Here is an 18,497-nt window from a genome sequence, read left to right as displayed (position 1 = left end):
TATTCTTCTGTGCATGTGCTCTAATCTTTACCCAAATTATTATTATAGTTGTTGTGAATTGTAATTGTGTGTTTGTTGGGGTGATTCTCAATAAATAAAGTATTGGAATTATTTTTGCAAATTTTTGGTCCAAGTACATTTAAAATAGAAGTGCGATTATGCAACACATTTTGAGGAGGAACAAGGAATAGGGGATCCTTATTTCTTTCAAGGTGATCTGAAACTTTTACAAAGAGATTTTATGCCTTCAAATGTCACAGCTGCATTTAGTTCTGAATTCATATGCCATGTCACACTTGCACTAAAAGAGAGACTTGCTTCCAAAGCAGCATTTGTCTGCAAATTTGCTTCTTTCCTTAGCTGCCATTGTTAGTGCACTTCAAAAGAGCAGTCACAAAGATCATGTGGCATTGGTAGCACCTGAATAGGTTGAGCTTTTTGTCGTGATGAAGACATTTTGGGCAATTGGAAACTAAATACAGAATGGCCATGAGAAAAGAATGACTGAAATCTGAAGAGCACAAGAAAACATTAACAGAGAGAATGATGCCTAAATTATTATTTCTTTCTCTGCCTCACAGCAAGTAACAAGTACCTCTTGAAATATGAAGGGACTACCAGGGACTGGCATGTGGAGAAAATGAAATGTGCTACGAGAGAAGTACCTTTGTGGAATTTGTACTTCTTAGTACTCAGTGTTGGTAGCTTTATTTTGAAGAAGCTTTGGTAGAACTCTTGAGAACTATAACTGAAGGATAACATTTAGGGTTTTCATGGTTAAGCTGCTGAAGAAAAAGAATAATTAACTGTATTACCAACTTTTGTATTTTTACTTGTTGCCAAATGGTTCATTTTTCTTGATATACTTTGATGTCTTGCTCTTGTCTCTTAAAAAATTCACTTTAACTAATAGTTGTTCAAATGTTAGGAAATGGGAGAGCTCTTTTGAATAAAACTTGAAGGTGTGCCTCCTTCCACACCCCTCTTACATTTAGATTGTATTTCTCTACCATCCTACAGACATTCTGGTATAGGATAAGTCTGCGATGTTACACTGTGCCATAAGTAAATGGAAACTTCCAATAAATCCTCAGAAACCTATTACTGCGTGTCTAGATAAATATAGATGCTTACATCCTTGTATCCTTAAATAATTAATCCCAATTTTAAAACTATTTTGCCAAATATGTTAAAGTACTGATGACATCTGGATAATTTGCATGCTTTCCTAGTTTCATTGAATAACAAAACACTTAAACTTGTATTAAGCTACTTTATCAGGGTTGTTTTATCTATAACATGTACTACAGAATGGATTTTTCAGATTATCCACATTTGAATGGGCTGGAATAAAGCTAGTTTAGTCACAATAGATTACATAGCTAATTATACGTTGTAGCCCCTAGTTTGATGTTCTGATCAAATTAAGTGATTGGGGAGGGGGGTTGGATTGGTGAAAAATTTGAATGTTGTAGCCATTTTTGCGCAGGAAAAAATACTCAGTGCATTAGTACTGAATAGAGAAGGTTTTAAATTCTTAGGGTTTACCAAATGTCTTAGGTTGTACTTGGGGTTTTCTTGGATACATGTGTCTTCCCTCTCCCAATATTTTATGCAGTGGCATCTTGTGTGCCTGTCATGGCAAAAATTATGAAAGTGCTCATAAAACCAGACAGTTAAAGATAATTATTAACTGTCATTTAGCTCCTTTAATTTGTGTTAGTGCTATTAGGAAAATATCCATGTGAAATAATGTATTCTTATTTTCCAAAGAGGTATTGCTTACTTGTAGAATATATTTCAATTATCTAAGAAATAAAGGATAGCGATGAAGTATTTTATTAACTTAGCAATATCTGTTGTGCTGCTTGTTTCACTCTAGTCTGTATAAATTGTCTTAATGATGTTTCATTTGTTAAAAACAAGAACAAATTAATTTTTACTGCATACACAAATAGAATATTTCCCGTAAATTAACCTGCTGTTATATCTAGGCTTATGGAATGCAGTTTGTGTTGACAGACTTCTTAATTCTTGGGGATTTTTTTGTGTTTAGAAATTGTGGTTTTGTGTTAAGAATTTGTGTTTATTTAAGTTTAGAAGCTACTTTTCAGAAAACGTGAAAGAGCAAGTCTGAAAAAAACCTACTTTAAATAGACCAATGGACTTTGCAGCAGCTACATGATAATGTAAATTTTTTTTTTTTTTTTTAGTTCAAGTTAATTCAAAATTAACCCTGTCTCAGCTGAAACCAGGACATGGGTCAAGCATTTTTTGCTGTAACTTCTCAAAGCTTGGATTTATACAAAAGTGTGTTTCTGGGAACTGTGATTCATTCTCTTCAGCATGAAAGCTATTGAAAGACAAGGAAACTTAAGCTTTGATGTACTATAAATTCTAAGGACTGTGTATGCTGTTTATCTTTGATCTCTGACTAGGTGAAATAACTTTGATATCAAGTTGGTTCCTCTCTGATTTTGTAGCATTGCTCCTGCCAGATCTGGTGGAGATTCAGCTCATGAGTCTTGGCTGAAAATAACTGCAGTAATCTTGGGTTATGCACAGAGTAATGCTATATGTGCTTTATATGTGTGTGCCAAATTCGTTATTTATTCCTGAAAACTTTTTATTTTCCTTGTATTTTTTTTTCCTCTGTTATTCTTTATAATGAGAAATTCCATTTCTCACAGATGTGCAACTGATTACAATGATCAGAGCATTTCTAGGCTGGAACAGTAGAAATCCCTGTGTCAGAAATGCTAGTGACATTCAGAAGTATCACTTGCATGGTTTTGAGTGTAGGTCTCTCTCTGCTCTTTTTGACCTCTGGATTTATGTTAGGGTGAATTAATTATGATGGGGTTTTCATAACAGCTGAAGGTTTTGATTTAATGTTTAAGAATTTGGGCCTTGCTAATTGCAAAGGTGATTATTAATTTGTGAACTAGTTTCAGTGCAAACCACATTCTGCTGCCTAAGATGAAGCATTTGGAAACAGAGGGAAGAGAATTATGGAATAAATTAAAATCAGAAATTAAAAATTAAATTAAAATATGTAAAATACTGGTTTGAATACATTTATAAATGTTTTGGGAAGTATTAAATAATGCTTTTCTGTAGTTTGATGCATGTATGTGTGAAACTGTAGGTCTTTTTTAAGAAGAGAGTGTACTAAAAATGGTTGTGATGCACTTGTTAATTCTAACATAGTTGGTTTTGGTTTTTTTCAGTCTGAGTTCAGAGCGAATATGGATAAAGACTTTTATAGTTTTGATTAACATCTTATGAAAAGTTGTTTGTATAACAGCTTTCAGTTTTATGGCTTCATATTTTTGTATCTTTATTTTATTTAACTCAGTCTCTTATATTTAAATCATTCTGCTGCTGTATTGCGTTTAAGAATGTTTTTTTCTTTTTTTTTTCCCTATCCCATTCTAGGAAGATATGAATTTAAATGAAGACAAGAAGATGCCATTGAGAGAAAAGGATTTTAATACCAAAAAAGAAATGGTGATGCAATATATTAGCACTGCTTCCAAGTCTGTAAGTAAATGACTAAAAGCTTACATTATTTCCTATTGGACAGAAAAAGTGATGCATACATATTACATTCCTTTGACTAACTCCTATTTCTCATAATACCCTTTAAAAATGTTTGTGTCTCTCTTACTGTTTTACAAGATACAGTGGCAGATAGGCACATGTACTTGAAGTGTGTCTTCTATACAGAAACCAGCATTTCTTTTTGGTAAAGGTATGGCAAAGAATAGAGATGGAAATATTCTGCAAAAACTTCCTGCAAAAGTTTGATGTGAACCTTTTCTGTTCTAGCATTGTTTAAAAAGAATTCCTCATCTGATGAGCCTTTTTCATACCTGACTTAAAATAAATTTCATGTTTGATGCTACATAATAGCTGATAATGAGAGTGTTGTGCCCAAGACCAATTATTGTCCATTTTTTACCTGTAAAGAATGACTGGTTGTTCTAAAGCAGTGCAAGGAGTTATATGTAAGGGCTAAATTAAGGATGCAGTTTGCATAGGAAAAACTGCTTAGTTTTTGCAGAGTGGGAACTGACTCTCGTGCTAAATGCTGCATGGCTAATATTGTCCTCAGTCCTTCTGATTGTTTTAGAATTCATATGTTTGAATCTTCGACTCTGACTATTACATGTAACAAGAGATATCAGTAAAAATTTCCTGTATATAATTATAAATAAATACTGAGACATTAAAATATTAAATATAGTAATTTAACTGAGTAATTTAATCTTACTATCTAGTTCAAATGACATATATTATTAGTGTAATGCTTTAACACTTTCAGGAAGGTAGGTATGCCTAGTGCAGGACCAAACTGCCTGGATATTACTTTATATAAGATGAGTTTATCAAAATTGCTAGTCTTTCTATACCTTAACAGGTCCTTAAAACCAGAAGATTAGGTCTAGCTTGTTTTCCTTTTTTAGAGATATTGCATGGGAAATCAAGAAACTTCAGATTAGTAAATCTTAGAACGTTCTTGAAATTGATCTACCTAAAATAGTATGTGAGGGTTTATATTTCAATAGCATCCCTAGCCTCCATATGTATTTTAAGACCTCCTCAGTTTGATCAGAAAAGTAATGTGATAATAGGACATGACTGGCTCTGCAGAGTTACTGCATTCACATCTACTGCTGGAATCATAGCATACTGATGGTGGTGATATTAAGTCTCTCTTTGTCAAGAGGAAGGTTTTCATGTCTTTGCTTCTTGGCACTTAAAACTTGCAAAGAAATGAGACCTATTTAACAGAGTAGGTCTTACTGATCCTTCTTTCTGAGTGCCATTTGCAATTTTCCTTTTTTCTTTGGATGTCATCACACTTGTGTTTTGGCAATGGAGCTTCTGGCAATATGCCCAAAGCAGATGTATAAGGTACTTTTTTGAAAAGGATAGGTCTGTTTCCTCCCCCAGGGCAGTGATCTGTTCCCACACACTGTTGTCTTGTGCACTTTCCTAAAGTCCTGTCTTGGTCTTGGTCTGACAGGTATCTGCTAGGGAGGGGCAGGGCCTCTCTAGGAATGGGGAATTCCAATCCCTTCCCTCCAAGTTATTATAATTTAGAAGATTAAAGAGGCTTTTCAGGCAGGGCTATGGGGAAAGGAATAACAGTTCTTTACTAGTAAGTATAGCAAGGCAAACAAACAAAAACTACTACAGCATTAATAATAAACAGAACCAGGAAACTCAAGGGGCTTTGTGAAACAAAGCCCAGGGCAGTCTGATCTCTTGGGACCCCGAGAGCACCAAGCTGGAACAGTGGAAACTCCCGGGCTGGTGGACAGAACAGCAAGGGTCCCCAGCAGGCAGGGGGGTGTCCCAGCAAAGTGAGCAGTACTGAAGGAGCTGTGACAGCTGGGCAGGGCTGGCCCAGCTCCAGCAGGGCAGGCGAGGGGCTCCGAATTCCTGGGCACACGAGCAGATGATGGTAGATCTCCCAGGACTGGACTTTCTGTTGACTATGGACTCCTCCCGCAGCAAGGAGCAGCCCGACCGTCCTCTCCAATGCCGAGAGCAAGAAAAAACCAGCCCCCAGCTCCCCCAGCCCTGTCCTTTTCCCTCCCCCAAAACTCATGTGATCTTTCCCCTCCCTCAGCCACGCCTTTTGTGTTGGTCAAGCGCCCTCTAAGCATTAGTACTTAGTCTCTTAGCAACTTATGGGGAAAAATTCTGTAGGGGAAAAAAAAGAACAAACCTAACCCCCAACAAGTCCCCAACAGCATTTTCTCCTTTCTCTTCCCTTCCTCCTCTGCTAGCCCATGTGTTCCCCCTTTCTGTGGTGGGAAGTGACTAAAGACCAATCTATGCAGGGAAACTTGTCTTTCCTGAACTCTCGTCCTGCTGTTGTATCTTTACTGGAGGTGACATTCGCCTGTCGTGTACTGGAGAAGCTGTTTCTGTGAGGCACAGATTCGGTACTTTGATCTAGTAGTGCTGCAGATAATTTCAGATTAGTGCTGGAGCTATTGGGAAGGGAAATTCCTTCTCTTGCCATTGAAAACTCTTTGTTCGTATCATGCTCTTTCATTCTTCGAGTTAGTTGGACTGAGTGCCTTCTGGATCTAGACAGAATAGCGCACTGCACCCCAAGAGTACTTGTTTAACTTTTGCTGTACCTTGACTTCATGAAAGTGTGATACTCTTTTGGAACAGTTGAAATGCCATGCAGCTCCTGACTATTGTGTTCAACTAATCCCGTCCTCCTCTAAGTGATACTGCAGTAACTTCTTTTGATAGTTCGTACTTCTTTTCATACTTCTTGAACTTTAAGGAGATGGGTACTAGGATATTTTGCCTCAGGAAAGATATCCTCATTCTCAGCTGTTATGGAGAGTACTGAGCATGTTTCATTTAAAGCAGTTACCTTTTTAAGAACTATTAAAATGAAGAACAGAGACTGCACCTCTAATGAATCAATGAAAATGAAACAGCCTCTGGTGATCAAAGTGGGCTCTACTGTAAGCAAAACTTTATCGTTGACCTCAGTGTCAGGGTTTCTATTTCTTAGAAGTGCGCAACTCCGTTCCAATAATCATAAAGCACACTTCTTTGCAAAGTAATACCTGTAGAAAAGAAAAGTTTTGAAAATAAATTTCCATGTTGTGAGGTTATATATACATACATACATACATACATATATATATATATACTCAAGGGGCAATAAAAATGGCATTGCTATCATGTTACTCAACCATAGGTTTTGCTGTTTTGTATGTTCAAAACACATAAACTAGGTTTTTAAAGTGAATTTTATTCTCAAGATTTTTCTTTTGTTGTTCACATTACGCCCTTGTAATATTTTAACTAGATTAATTAATGCTGACTTCATGCTGCATCTGCTCACAGACCAGTTGTTCCTCAGCTGAGCAATTTTCTAGCGATACTGGTGCCTTAAGATATTTCCTGTTTCTCAGTTAACTTGAACATTTTGAACTTAAGCAGCTTTTCTCATGCTGAAATACAGCTAATATAATCTGCTTCACAATTGGTACCAAATGCAGCTCTTATTTTATTTAAGCACCGGCAGATGTATCATATTCTTATTATGTTGCAGAACTTCAGCATTAACTATGAATAAGTGGTACTTAGCACTGTGGTAGTTTGTCGTACAGACATTCACAGTTTACTGGCTCTTTTGCACAGGGTAATGTTCCAGTGGGGAACTGAGTCTGCAATGGGATGACTGGTTACTTTCTGGATGTGAGTCTCCACTGCGTGTGACACTGTTTTCAGACGAGTCACATGAGGCTTTCTAAAATATCATTCTAGTAAATTCTTCCAGTCTGGTTGGGCTCCTGTCCCATGTGACCTTTGTATTGCACACATTGCTATTGATTATATTAAATTCCTTCCCAAATATATTCTAACCATTTAAACTGTATGTCCTGTCCGTATGACTGTCCTATATGCCTGTGCATCAAAAGAAAGCAATTTTACTGATAACTTATAAGTATTTTGGTTACATCGGTTTTGTCAATTTTAAAGCAGGAACTTCTGGGAGAAATTACTGGAAATGACAGGTTCTCCACACAAGATATTAATCCATATGCTTAGGCATACAAGGAGTGCTTATCAAGTAGTGTATGCACATCAGGAGCTGCCAGCAGAATTTCTCAGACTTTTTGAAATTTCCAATTCTCTTGTAACAGTTTAATGCTTTGCCATGAAGGCTGCTGGAAGTTTGTTTGGTTATTTTGTCTCTAGTCAGTCTGTTATATCATCTATGCAGAGTCCAGCTGGAAAGATCCATGAAAGAAATTTGAAAATACTGAGTTTCTTTTTGTTTGTGGGGACATTTATTGTTATTGATTTTTTAAAATGTTCTCTGGGTTTCCTAGATCTGTCTTCCAGACTGTCAGCTCAGCTCCCATCCTCATTGTATATCTCATCTCCCTTTTTTTTTTTGTGGAGTATAGTTGTCGGAAGTTACCCTCATACTTAAGCAAGTAGGGATATCCATCAATTCAGAAGTATGTTTGGAATGACATTCCATGTCACGTGGTGTTTCAAAATATAACATGAGATGCTATATTTTCAGGATGGCTCCTGAAAGTATGTTGTTGTCTTTTTCTTTTTTTATTGGTGTCTGGAGCATCTGTTATCAAGTTTGAGGAAATATAGTTGGAGTGGAGACTATTATAGCCCCCAATGTTCTGTTGTCACAGTCATGGAATAGAATTAGACTGGAAGAAGCCTCTGGAGATAGTTGCATCCAACTTCTTATCTATTCCAATTTTAATGTCTCTGATAGGGGGAGACTACACAGCCTGAGCTACCTGTTCCAGTGCTTGACAAGCCTCATGCTTAAGAAAACAGAGAGAGGAGGGGGCAAGTTTGTCTTATGTTTAACCAATTTCCTATATTACAATTTGTTCTTCTTGTCCTTTCACTGATAGGGTTCCTCTGAGTCTTCTCCTCTTGGGGCTAAACAATCTCAGTTCTACCTGCCTCTCTATGTACTACAGATTCTCTTGGAATTGTGTCCACAGCCCTTTCTGGACTCATTCCAATATGTCCATGTCTCCATGTTGGGGAGTCAGGAACCGGACAGAATTCTTGAGATGTCTCACCACTGCTGAGCTGAGGGGAAGGGTCATTTCCCTCAGCCAGCTGGTGATCCACTTTCCTGTGGTCAACTTGTCATCCATCGCAGCCCCTATTTTCCTACATGCCCACATTCCAGCTGGTCACCCCAGCTTACGTTGGTACATGGGATTACTCCTCTGGTTCAAGATTTACAGTTCTCTGTTGTGGAATTTCCTGAAATTCATCTGTCCATTTTTTCCTGTCTGTTGATGTCCCTCTGGATGGCAGCTCAGTAGCCTGGTCTGTCAACCATGCTTCCCGGCTTTTAACTTCATATCTTTGCTAGAAACTATTTAATCATTCTCTACTTCATGGAAGAAAAGATTACTTCTCAGTATTTCCTGAGGATCTAACAAAGACAGAAAACATCATCTATATGAAGCTATCTATAATGATACAATGAGACTACCTCACCATTTACAGTGAATAATTTCAAGTTATATTGCTCTACAAGTCTAATTCTTTTCAATTACTGACTTAAGCCACTAGTTAATCAAGAACTATTTACTAAGTTGTGCAAAGGCGCAACATGACAGTCGTGCTTCTATTTTCAAAAAAAGGAGTCTTAGAATTAATTAATTCAAAACTAAGTTTTATGCACCATTATGCCTGCTTTTTTTGTATTTAGATATGTTCTGTAGATAGATATATTTTGTACAGAACTGTGTCCGGTTGTGTCCCCGCTCCGGGTGGGAGCTGACCCCCAGCTAGCTCGGGTCAACACAGACACAAAGTTTCCAGTTCGTTTTGGCTTCTCGGCTTGGCAGCGGGACCCAAAGGTGACAGTCAACAGCAGCAGAAGAGAAAAGGCTGGCTCTCAGCTTAGCAGGTTAAAGGATGTTTATTAGCAGAGATCTCCAAGCTCCGAGGTGAGCGGCTGAGAACCCAGCGGCTGAGAGCTTCCAGGCTGAGAACCCAGTGGCTGAGAGACTTTGCTCCTCCCTCCTACCCCCTATAAGCGGGGGAGGGTCCCAGGGAGGATACAAGACGACAACAAATCAGGGGATTCAGGGGGTAACAAGATGTGCCCACCCCCAAGCTTCAGACCACTAAAATCCAGAGCCAAAGGAATTTCCCCCAGGCTACCTATCACCTGAAGCCCTTTCCCGGAGATTTCACAATCCGGGAGGGACCCCGGGAGTGATAGACAAACTTCCCCAGAGAGGGGGGTTGGGGCAGAGGGGATGTTACATGTCATGTGAGGTATGGGATGATTGACACAAAACACCTTATTATACAGACAACACAAAAGGGATACAGAATTGGGGATACAGTGAAACGAACCATAACATAAACTTCTTACAAAAATCTAATAAAACAGTTCTGCACCACCACACAGAACTTCTACACTTCTATCATGTGAAACGGATGTTAGGTGGACTAGACTTACTATTTTTCAATGTCTACAAAGAAGTCTGCTTCTACAAGAGCAGAAGTTACTGCAGAAACATGCTGCATGTTCTGGTCTGCTGCTTCTTTGCTCTGTATGCTTATGTGAGTACAGTCACCCTTCTGGGCGTGTCCCCTGTCATCTCTTCAAAGGACCTCATAATTGTTTTTTTCTTCTGTTGATATTGAATATTAAGATGTTTGCAATGCATAAACAGAATCCGTTCAATACAAAAATTTTATTTCACTGAGCATAAATTTGTACATTTGATGCCTGTTGGTTTTGTCTGCTGATAACAAATTTATTCATAAAATGATCAGATTTAGTCAGTATATGGCAAATAGTAGATAGGCATCAGCTACAGGTTTACAGGTCTACATTATATATTTTTCAAGGAAAAGAAACGAAGATTAGCCATTAATAATCTACTTAAGTTCTGCATGCACCAAATAAAAAACAAGTGTATTATCTGTGTTTCAGGGAAGTCTCAAGAACAGTAGGAAGATTTCTCCCCAAGAATTTATTCAGGATTTAAAATCTGGGTCAACGGATGAAAGACTAGTCACTTGCTTAGAATCTCTCCGTGTGTCCTTGACTAGTAATCCTGTCAGGTAACATCATTAGCACATATTGAAGAGATTAATCATATTCTAATTTCTTAATGGATTAAAATTAATGGATATGTAGATGTACATGTTTCAAGGTTTTCCAGTTAATGAATATGTATGCATTAGTGAAAGATTGTAACTTCTATAGGTCTATTATTTTTAAGCGAGTTTTCTGATCTATACAAGGTAATACTAAGAGAAGGTAAATTAAATGTGGTGCAGAAGCAGTTCCCTTTTCTAGTGCTAAGTAGTCAATTGGTTTCCATTTTTATTTTTTTAAATATTTTTAAGTCTTTGATCCTCTAACTTATTTTTGGCAGGGTGATCAATAATGGGAGTTAGGCACATTGGTGTTAGTTTGTTCGCCAGATAACGTATATATTTCTAAATGTGTGCTGCTGCTGGTGTTTTGACCTCATGGTTCCCAGCACAGTTCATCAAAAGTGGTTCAAATGATCTAGTTGTACGTATTATTACAGGTAACTAGTTATCTGCAACTATTTCTTCTCCTTTTGTATAATAGTTGCAACAGATTGAATTTCATTAAGAAGACTTTTTAATAAATACATTGAAAATAGAGGCACTGATAACTTAGTATTTTGTCAGGATGACAAAAAGCTGAGTGTTTGCTTTGGGTAATGTAAGTACTTCTCCTGTGGAAGCAAAGGTAAAGGCAGTAATAATGCATCAGTACTTTAGTCAATAATCTCAAGCTGTTGGAGGTACAGCGAAGTGGCTGCTCATAACTCTGCTAATACAAAGTGTTCAAAGAAATGAATCTTGTAGGATTATCCTTAGGACAGATATGGCCAGATATGCCATAAATAGTTAAAGTTATTTGCCTAATCTGTTTCAGAATAAAATAACCATCCAAGAAAGAAAATCTATTTTCATAATATATTTACTTTTAGAAGAAAAAAATATAAAAATATCTGGTTTTCTTTTCCTATAATTTTAAGTGCTGCTGTCAGTGTGCATTGCTGTCAGTTACTTGTATCTGATCTCAAGGGGTTTTGAGCAATACTAAACAGGACCATGAAAGACCATTCATGTAGAAAAAACTGGCCAAGGGTTTAACCTCATCAAAAGATGCCTTTGGTAGCTGAAATTTTAAATTTTTGTTGTGTTCTCTTGGAGATATTTGGGGTTTTAAACCGTCCAGTTATACCTGCTTTTATTTATGATGAAAATTTTCTTTCACTGTGATTAGACTTCTAAATGTCAATTTTTTTATATGTCTCTTTTCTGTCTAGCTGGGTTGAAAACTTCGGCCGAGAAGGTCTGGGACTGCTGCTGGATGTTTTGGAACGATTGGTTGAGACAAAAAAGTAAGGATTTAATATAAAATTGTAAGCTTTTCGTAATATTTAAAGAACATTTATTTACATTAAATTTTTGATTTATTCAGTCAGGATAGACTTGTGAAGAGGAGTCAGCATAAAGTTATACAGTGTTTGAGAGCCTTCATGAATAATAAGGTATGGGATTTTATTTAATCTAGAAACTAAATTACTGCAGTTCAATTAGATAAGGTACATGGAAAGTATAAGTCTGTGCAATTTGGTGAAGTGGTGGGTTGGTCTGTTGTGGTTTGAAGTTCTTTCTGTTTGCCAGAATTCTGCTCACTTTCTCTCTGCAGAAATATTCCAAGATAATAATGTAAACTTTTGATGCTGATATATGCACTTCCTACAGAATAAGTGACCTATTTGGGACTTATCTCTCATTTAACTTCTTGATTATTTCACAGACTTAAATGTCATTTGAAATACTTACTTGAGGGGAACCGTTGGTGTCGTTACTAGATACTCAAAAGTAATTTGGATTCACCCCCTTACAAATGTTCTTCTGTTGTTTAGTATGGGTTGGAAAGAATTTTGGGAGAAGAGAGGAGCCTTTTGTTGCTGACCAAAGCAATTGATCCCAAGCAAACTAACATGATGACGGATATAGTTAAGCTCTTATCTGCCATGTGCATTGTTGGAGAGGAAAACATGTAAGTACTATATTTAAAGGAGAAATAGCAAGTTAATTTTACAATATCCCAAATTATAGTTTTATCTGAATGAAATGATAAAATTTTCAATTTAAGTTTGAAAGTAATATCTATTATATTGTCAGTTTTCAGAATATCTTTGTGATTTTTTTAGCAAGGTCATATCAGAGAGTTTTCTTTTTCACATCTGGATGTACTGGTTAGATGGAAATACTTATGCAGGAAATCTTTTGTTTAATATTTATTAGCATAATTTTCTTAACCCTTGTAATCCAGTGAACCTTAAATCTCCTAAATTTGTTTACAAGAAGCTGAGGCAGGTGGATTGTTTGGCAACATGTCTTTTAAGGTAGCAAATAAACAAGTTTAAATATCTCTCCTGAGTGAAATAATTCTCTTTTCTCACAGCCTTGAAAAAATTTTGGAAGCTGTAACAACAGCAGCAGAGGAGAGGAATGTTGATAGATTCTCTCCTATTGTAGAAGGTCTTCAGGATAACTCAGTTCAGCTGCAAGTAAGTAATTTTTTTTTAAACCACTGCAACAAGTAGAAATAAAATTACATATTTTTCTGGATGGAACAAGTCATTACAATAAAAAGGAGTAGAGATACTGTTTCAAATTGGGGTCAAATTTTGGAATATTGTTTATAATTTTGTCTTTTAAGATGTGGCATGGGAAGATTTAGCCTGAAAACACAGGGTTGTTGCAGGTCAATTTGTTGATTTCTATTTACTGAGATCTTACCTTTGCAAGTTAAAAGACAGCACATATTTAAATAAAGGATAAATCATATGCTTGGATGCAAAAAGATGATCACTTCTGGCAATATTTATTGAAACTGAAGATTGATAATAGTAAAAAAGTAAGTTTTTAGGCAACTGCATTTTATAATTAATGTTTTAAATCATTGGGAGGTCTGTTGCTTGTGCTCACTTTATGATATCTTAAAATTGTACTGAGAGGGTCTGAGGATAGAAAACTTTCACCTTATTTTCAATTTGTTTCAGTTGGATATAGAGTTTACTGCAGGAAGGCACAAAGTGTTACACTGTGTTTGAATGATCTTTATAAATCATTGGTCTGAGAGTGTAGATGTGAACTCTCAGGTTGAACTGAGAATTGTTGATAATTGTAATTCTTGGTGACTATTACAAAAATAGTAAAAGATTAATGTAAAGTTTGAAAGAAATGTTTGCATTACTCAGATTTTATATTAAATATTTCATGTCTGAAAGTAAAAGCTGCTGTTTGTTTCATCTGTCTCACAGAAAACTAACCATATAGGAATATTTGCAGGTGGAGAATCGTTTGTAGTTCAGTTTTGCCAGTACCAGTGGAATTCTCTTTTGAAAAATTGTCCCTTCTTCCTTACCCCTTCTCTCTTCTAATCATAGGCTGGTTTGGGTTGAAAAGACCTTTAAAACCATGTGCTTCCAAGCCAGCTACCATGGGGGGGGCATCTTTTTACCAGACCACGTTGCTCAGGACTTAGTCCAACTTCATCTTGAACGGTTCCAGAGATGGGGCATCCACAGTTTCCCTGGGCTATCCATTAATTTTATGGAATTCTGACATATCAATTTTTATCTGGGATATATATAAAAAAAATAAATTAAAAATATTTTGATTCAGTAGGGAGAAATGCTATAGATCATGAAAATTCTTTTTCAGTTCTGGGATGTTGTATCTAGATTAAGAGAATTCAAGAGTCTCTGTAAAGCATATAAAGATTTGAGAACTACCAAGTTGAAATTAGGAGGAAGTTGTTTTGAGTGTTATACTTTCAGATGTGATACTGAATTTTTCAGGGCTTGTATATATTTGCATCTGTGTAGATCTAATGAAGAAAAAAAACCTACTGTAGATTTAATACAGAAAAAAGTTACTATCTGTAACTTCCTTCTCTTTATAGTTGAAAATGCACGTGAAACTCCCCTAAAAGCAGTCCATTACTCTATTTGAACCATCAGGCAAATTAAGTTAATCCTTTGTACCTCTCGTTTTACCCATTATGGGTACCCACTCTTTCTAGGGGTACTCAGCTCCATGAGCAAGATACCACAGGTGAGATAACCAAATTAGTGAAGAAAACTTCAGCTGAGTTACCTATGCAATAGCAATTTTTATTTCTCTAGGACTGCTCTTCAGATATTAAAAAAGTTTGTTCCTACTAGTTATGCCTTCTATCAGTTGGGCTATACCTCTATCTGGTATTTTTGGTATCCTCTGATATAGAAGACAGAAGCATTGTTAAAAATGAGAATTTACTCTAAATGTTGCTGTTGTAATACTTCTGCTAAAATACTTCAGATAAATATATTAGTTTGTCTTTGCTGAGAGTGTTAGCCTGAAGTTCCTGCAAATACGTAATGCTTTGCTGTTTAGTTTGCTGTATCGTGTGTAGACATGGAAACTCACGAAAAGTTCTGTTTTGGTTTGGTTTGGGTTTTTTTTTGATTTTTTCTTTGAGTTAAGCTTTCATTAGAGTATGTTCCTTCTGCTAAAAGGCTTTGTGATATTTACTTTTTCAGACTTCATAAATGGTTGCTAGATTTCTTGTTTTTAAGACCAGAAAAATCAAGGTTCATGTGAATCAGCTGTAAACTTTTCTAACAATGACATTGACCTGGTGGTTAATTTGACAATGTTTTAATGAGACAGAAGTTTACAGTTGTCAGTTACTTGGCATACTTGCCTTGATTGTCTGCTTGATGTATGTATACTTGCTTTGTGGCAGTCCAATTTGACACTAACAACTGACCTTTTCAATTCTGAATTGACTTAACATTTCTGTTACTAGAAGACTGAATACATAAAAGGCCTCGGTGGGGTGATTTTTGTATTTTTAGTGAAAGGTCTGTCTATCTATTTTTTGGATTTGTTGAAAGCAAAAGATGCTTTGTCTTTCATAAAATCCAAAATTATGGAAAACATACTTAATTGATCTTGGTTCAAGACAAGATTAATAGTCTTATTCTGAGAATATAACTACAGCTAGGAGTAATATGAAGTTTCTGGTTTTGTTAAAGTAAATGTAGTTTAACATCTTAAGCTTGAAATGCATACAGAGCAATCTGGTACCTTGTATATTTATGATGACAACTGAAAAGTTCAACATTTTCTTGTTCAAGTCATGGAGGCAGGAAATACAGTTTTTCTGGCATAACCCATTGTGATATATAAGAAAGTTATGAAAACAACAACTTGTTTGTTGCCTACTTCTCATTCTTCTAGTAGAATCAAATGAGTTCTTAATCCTCTCTATACATCAACTTTCACCACTGCTTCTCAAGCAGGTGTTTTAACTAACAGAAGAGTGTTATTCTTCCACGCAGATCTAGTTACAGATAACAGCTCCTTCTAATTTTCCAGTTACTACTGAGAAGAGGTACAATGGTGAAGGAAAGGTGCAATTTTTCCTTTTCTGGTTAAGTTCTTGAATAATGAACACCACTCATCCCTGTGGAAACGTCATGTTCTTGTGTATTCTAGGAGAAGAATTTTTGTGAAATAAAAGATTCTAGTTATTCATCACTAGCCTTATCTTCCCAGTATTTTCAATTGTGAGGGAATACTATTTAATCTTTATCATTTAATAATATGAGGATGTGAAATGACTGTGACATTTTGGTTTGCTGAATAACTTGATGACTCTTGGTTGCTCTGTGCTAATGAGGTCCTTTCCATAATTGCTTATGTAATAGGGTCAATCAGAACAAAGCTTACCTTACTTAAATGTCAAGACTGAACAAAATAATTTCAAATTATTGTGATCTTACGTGATTTAAGTATTTTATGCTGCTAGGTATTGAATTAGTTTCACTTGGAGCATGATTTAAATGTTTGAGATCTACTATCAGGTTCCTGCTGTTGCCTTTATCATTAGTCCTTTCAAAAGTTTTTAAGCTTGCAAAAAAATTTTGTGATCTACTTTACTCAGAACTAGAGGTGTAAGCAATGTGTCTTGCTTAGACTTGTTTTTACTTCCTCTTTTATAACTTTTTCTCATTCTGCTTTTTGTAGGCTTGTGTTTCAGACTTTCACTATTACTTTGTATTCCTACACAAATAAATACTTTGCTAATATTATCCAATGGATCTTTGTCTTGTTTGTGCCAGGAAGGCTAAAGTATGTTCTTCTTATGAACTACAGTTGAATTCCCACTTGACCAAATTTGACTGGAAGTATTAGAAAAGCAGTACATTTTACTGATTAATTTCTTGCTTTTCACTGTTGTATCCTGGCTCTGTTTGAATAGCACATGGACATATATACTGTGTTGATCGGGCAAATTAAAAGGTCTGGGCTTTTTGTTTTGTTTTTGTTTTGTTTTGTTTGTTTGTTTTTTTGGTTTTTTTTGGTTTGGTTGGTGTTTTTTTTTTTTTTTTTTTTTTTGGAAAAAGATGCATCTGTAGACATCCATTCATTGAAATTGTCCTGCTGTCTCAAAGATAAAACTATAGTTTGCTCTTGATCAGGATTTTCATAGTAGTACTTTTTCAGTCTCTGATTGACTCTTCACTGATAGTTTAAATCATCATCACTGATAAATGCTGTTTCCTTGCTTAACAGTCCATTCACATAGTGTTTTGCAGGAAATCATACTGTGTTTTAAACTGCTGAAAACAATGATAAAGGTTCCAAATTGTATGTAATCAAACAACATGGAGTTGAAATGTGAATGTGATCTTGTAGTAGTGTGCTTTAGTACTGACTGTATGCTAGTGAAGTCTACAATCATTGAAATGCTTCATTGATGTTAACAGGAGAGCAGGTGTTGGTGGCAGCTGTCAGTGCACTGAATTACTGGCTTTGAATGGCACCACTAATTGAATCCAGAAAACGCAATTGAATGAAAGATTTTGTACTCCAGAGAGATGAATTGGAGATGGTATAACTTGTTTCAACTAAATAAGATCAAAATTAGGGGAAGTAAAAATTTTCTTCTTGGCTGCTGAAGGGAAAGACAAATACTCATAAAGTGGACCCATACCTAAACAAATACAAAAAGCTTTAAGCATAAAGCCCATACTCAGATAATAAGACAATATAGTCTGTTAGGTTTTATTGCAGTAAATTTAACTGGTTTGGTTGCTTGCATTTCAGCCACTTTTTGCATCCAAATTCTTCTGTTGTGACATTGTAACTTATGCAATTTGTGGGCCTGAAAAATACACCTGGTATTCAAAGCCAGGAATTTAATGTTTAGTCTAAGTGAAGCCTTAGTGGTCTAATAAAATTGCTCTTCCTAGTGCTAACACTTCTCCACTCCCATCCCATGCCTATACCTTTCAATGCTGCATTTAATTTATGGTCATATTCTATCCACTAGTCACAGAAACGTATGTGATGGTAAACTTTATGCCTGAGACTTGTACAAGGCTAAGAAAAATGTACAACTAGTGGGGTGATAGTGATTCTCTTACTTAGACAAATCCTGTTGCAATTAATAAGTCAAAATTGAGCTCCAGACAGGCAAGCCAAATCTCAGTGAAGCCTGAGAGGTCTGGAAGCATGTGGTGCTAGCTTCATACAAAACCTGTAGCCTATTACTAGCAAAAATAAAGTGGGCTACAAGGCCACGTGTTCTAAACAAGACTGTAGAGGACTGCAGTCACATGTTCAATATGAGGAACTTTTTCTGTGTTCAAAAGTACTTGTTTGTGCTTCAGAACATCTCTTCTCTCTTGGGTGCTGCTGAGACAATTCCTGGAAAATTTTATTCGGTCTACTTTTGAAAAGTGGACTGGGCACCTTAGCTGGTTTCAAAATTTTTGTTATTGTATTGTCAATGTTTAGATGTAAGAGAATTATATTTTTGTATTTATCTTCCATACCTATTTGGTTGTTGGAGTTTCCTTTGCTGGAGT

At 36.1% G+C, this 18,497-nt stretch overlaps 1 protein-coding gene across 2 annotated transcripts in view; it reads left to right on the top strand.

The window, feature by feature from the left end:
• Positions 1-18,497, top strand: part of DIAPH3 (diaphanous related formin 3) — a 208,854-nt gene that overhangs the window by 23,408 nt on the left and 166,949 nt on the right. For both annotated transcript variants that reach the window (XM_058419256.1, XM_058419257.1), the window contains 6 exons: positions 3,439-3,543; positions 10,502-10,632; positions 11,883-11,957; positions 12,038-12,107; positions 12,489-12,625; positions 13,034-13,139. In XM_058419256.1, coding sequence (XP_058275239.1) covers positions 3,439-3,543; positions 10,502-10,632; positions 11,883-11,957; positions 12,038-12,107; positions 12,489-12,625; positions 13,034-13,139 — 624 coding nt within the window. The remainder of the gene's footprint in view (positions 1-3,438; positions 3,544-10,501; positions 10,633-11,882; positions 11,958-12,037; positions 12,108-12,488; positions 12,626-13,033; positions 13,140-18,497) is intronic.

This window comes from Hirundo rustica, chromosome 2 (assembly GCF_015227805.2).
Source record: "Hirundo rustica isolate bHirRus1 chromosome 2, bHirRus1.pri.v3, whole genome shotgun sequence".
Lineage (NCBI taxonomy): Eukaryota > Metazoa > Chordata > Aves > Passeriformes > Hirundinidae > Hirundo > Hirundo rustica.
This window is presented reverse-complemented; position numbering and strand designations above follow the sequence as displayed.